General features: G+C 39.2%; 2 protein-coding genes across 2 annotated transcripts; both read right to left on the bottom strand.

Annotated features, from left to right (window-relative positions):
* Nucleotides 1-1,413: 1,413 nt before the first annotated feature.
* On the bottom strand, nucleotides 1,414-1,893 carry TM35_000132450 (uncharacterized protein; the record flags this gene model as incomplete). The annotated part of the gene is made up of 1 exon (XM_029025461.1): nucleotides 1,414-1,893. The coding sequence occupies one exon, from the start codon at nucleotides 1,891-1,893 to the stop codon at nucleotides 1,414-1,416; it is 480 nt and encodes a 159-aa protein (XP_028883307.1).
* Nucleotides 1,894-2,735: 842 nt separating this feature from the next.
* On the bottom strand, nucleotides 2,736-3,422 carry TM35_000132440 (uncharacterized protein; the record flags this gene model as incomplete). Its single annotated transcript, XM_029025460.1, has 1 exon — nucleotides 2,736-3,422. A coding segment is annotated over one exon (687 nt), but the record flags the coding sequence as incomplete, so codon positions are not given.
* Nucleotide 3,423: the final 1 nt, after the last annotated feature.

Raw genomic sequence — 3,423 nt, 5'->3', positions numbered from 1 at the left:
TCTTCCTTTTTCCGCCCCACCCACTCTATCCAATGATTCCCTCCACAAAAAAAGGGTGAGGTCATGAAAGGGAAAGGACCTTAATAAAATCTGCCACTTTCTCAAATCCTACCATGTTATTCACCCAGTATAAAAAAAAAAAAAAAGGAAAGTGGTATTCTCAACTACGTTTATTTTCTTTTGATTAATAAAATTACGTTTGATGTTAAATCTCAAAGGGTGCTTTATTTTCTTCTTTATTGCTTCTATTTTTATTTTTCCTTTCGTTTTCTGAGTTTGACTATATCAGGAAGAATATTTAACCAATAAATTTTGTAAAACTATACGAATCGCTTGGGTAAAATAAAGTCCAAGATTTTTTTTTTTTTTCCTTTTACCTCTTTCTCAATAAGCTGAGAACATTTTTTATAATCCTTTTTATTCTTTCTTAGATCTAGATAAAAAATAAATAAATAAAAAAAAAAAATAAATAAATTATATTTACATTAAATTTACTTTATAAAAATTAAGTTATTTTTTTTGAGAAAACATCCGTGACAGGACTCGAACCTGCAACCCTCTGATCCGTAGTCAGATGCTCTTCCATTGAGCCACACGGACATACGGCAAACAAGAGATAATTATAATTTATAATAGTTTATTAATTTTTTTAATTATAATTTTTTTAAAAAATTTTTAAATTATTATTTAATGTTTCGCAAGACCGTACTCTGAACAGAATCGTTTTATGAGTACAACCTCTTAACTGAAACTAAACCAAGTTTCAAATCCTGATGAAGATGGTCGCCGGCTCCGCCCAGAGAGCGATTCGATGAAAGGCAGGAGCCGGATCCAGAAGGATAAAATTTTTTTTTTTTTTCTTTATTGTTTTACTTTTTAATTCCCTAACGGTAATATAAAATGTAAGGAAAAATGTTAGTAAAAAAACGTTTGACAAGAGTGGGGTTTGAACCCACGCCTCCGGAGAGATGACGACCTGAACGTCACGTCTTAGACCACTCGACCATCTTGCCTCTGAAGTTTTTCAAAGAAATCATCATAAAAATCTAGTTAATTTTTTTTTTACAAAAAAAAACAAAAAAAAAAAAAAAAAGAAAATAACGAGATCCTTTTTCGTTCATATTTCGGAAAACGATTTTTCTTCTTAAAGCTTTCCTGTTTTCCCCTATGGCAAGAACTTCGGTGCNAAAAAAAAAAGAAAATAACGAGATCCTTTTTCGTTCATATTTCGGAAAACGATTTTTCTTCTTAAAGCTTTCCTGTTTTCCCCTATGGCAAGAACTTCGGTGCAAAGCTCTAAACGTACACGGCGGGAAACGTACATCAAAAAAAAAAAGAAAAAAAAAAAATTCCCTTCCGTCATCACGCAAAACGGCTTTTGCGATAAGAAAGCGTTTTTTTTTTTTTTTTTTTCTAGTTCGGTGTGGGCTTCGGCGCCCCGGGAGAACGCGCGAGAAAACTAAAAAAAAAAAAAACGTCCGCCCCCACACCCCCGACGCCGCCAAATGCTGTGGGAGGTGGAAGCGGTCCGGGGCTAGAGTTTCCGCCCTCGCCCAAAAAATGAACGGAACCCCAAGAATAACGATTATATCCCCGCCGGTTCCCTTCCAGCCCGGCTTCGGCGACGGCGTCTCCACGATTTCGCCCCCCGCCCCTCTGAGACACGGGAAGGCCCCCACATCGCCGGTAAAGGGTTTTTTTTTCTCTTTTTGGGGGGGCTTCCCCCGGCCATCGGCCAAGCTGAAGTTCTCGCCCGTTTTTTCTTTTTTTTTGGATTCGAACTGGCCGCGCAAAAGAAGCAAACGCCCGCGCGCTAACAAAAAAAAAGGAATCCCACGCCGTTCCTTTCGAAAAAAAAAACAAATGGAAAAAACGCCAAAACCCTTCGGCCATTCCCCACCTTTCCGGCGACGTCGAGCGGCAGCGCCGCCCCACAAGATCCAAACCAAAAAAAAAAAAATAAAAAAAAAATAAGAGAACGTTTTTTTCGTTTTTATCTCGAAAAAACCTTCCCCATTCCAAATTCCCCCCAATTCTTAACGTCGAAGAGGGCCTTCCATCCTCCTGCAATTACGAAGGGAAAGTTGATACATCATAATTTTGAACTTCCAACACCCCCGACTACAACTTTGCCACGGCCATCAAAACAATCAAAAAAAAAGGACAACGGGGAAAAAAAAAAGAACGCCATGCCCACCCACCTCTCGAGGGAAACGGCGCTGAAATACATTAACCAAGAAGAGGTTTTGTGGGGTGTGAAATCACAAATGAATAATCAATAATATATATATATATTCTTCAGTGGATTTACCGGCTGCTCCCTTCCCCAAGATCAAACGTATGTTTCTCGACAAGCGGTTTAAACGAGTTCCGCATGTTGGCTTCCAAGATCCTCACACGGGTTCAACAATAACTCTCTCTTCTTCTATAGTTCTTGATGAAACTTGCCACAGAATTATTCAAACATATACTATTCCCCTTAAATCGCCTCGAGACTCTGGACATGTCATCGGTGCCTTCTTCCACTAAATTTCTATAGTAAAACAAAAGCAAACAAAACTAATAAAAGAACTACTAATAAAAATAAAAATAAAATAAATAAAAATACAAAGGAGCACTAAGACGACACACAGCCCTCCTAAAAGAATTTATTCTTCTTCCTACCTCTTTTTAGACACCATTTATTTATACCCCCACACAGAAAAGTAATTCACTATAAAAAACGACAATAATAATCAAAATTCGAAATCACTCTCAACAAATCCACTATTCTTCGAACTTTGTTCGCCAACCAAGCCTTCCTCAGACAAATTTTTCGAAGAAGCAAACACAACATGTGTTGATTCATTAGTTCTATCAATATTACCACCACACTTTGCAGGCAATACACTACCACATGAAGCGTCAGAAAACCTAACACAATCAAAATCATGAGAATTCTGCCTATCAAAAACAGGGTCCTCTTTTTGGCCCACATTATCAAGAGTACCATCATCATTATCATCACACCCACGAGAAGAAACACCAACTCTACCCAAATGGCGAGCGACATCAAGTTCCATCCCACGCTCTACCCCAACGTTAACTTCGACTTCATTACGATTATTCACATCACCATTACACACATAATCCATTATATCCACCGCTCCCACAGTAGGGTCCATTATATGAACTGCTTCCTTCTGCCCTGTTGCCACACCCGTGGATGGTACGTCCTCCCTATCCTCTTTTTCTTCTTCCTCCACTTCTTCCTCTCCTTCATCCTCCTCCTTCTCTTCTTCTGAGGATTCACTGAGAACGTGCATTGTACCAACGGGCTGCTGGCGCCCTGTTACCTCAGGGGTGGATGGTGCTTCCTCTTTCTCCTCTTCTTCTGAGGACTCACTCTCTGTGTGCACTGTATCGACTGGCTGCTGCTGCTGC

The sequence above is a fragment of the Trypanosoma theileri genome (assembly GCF_002087225.1).
Source record: "Trypanosoma theileri isolate Edinburgh chromosome Unknown TM35_Tth_13_V1, whole genome shotgun sequence".
In the NCBI taxonomy this organism is placed as follows: domain Eukaryota; phylum Euglenozoa; class Kinetoplastea; order Trypanosomatida; family Trypanosomatidae; genus Trypanosoma; species Trypanosoma theileri.
Note: the sequence above shows the minus strand (reverse complement) of the source record. Positions and strands in the feature narration are given on the sequence as shown.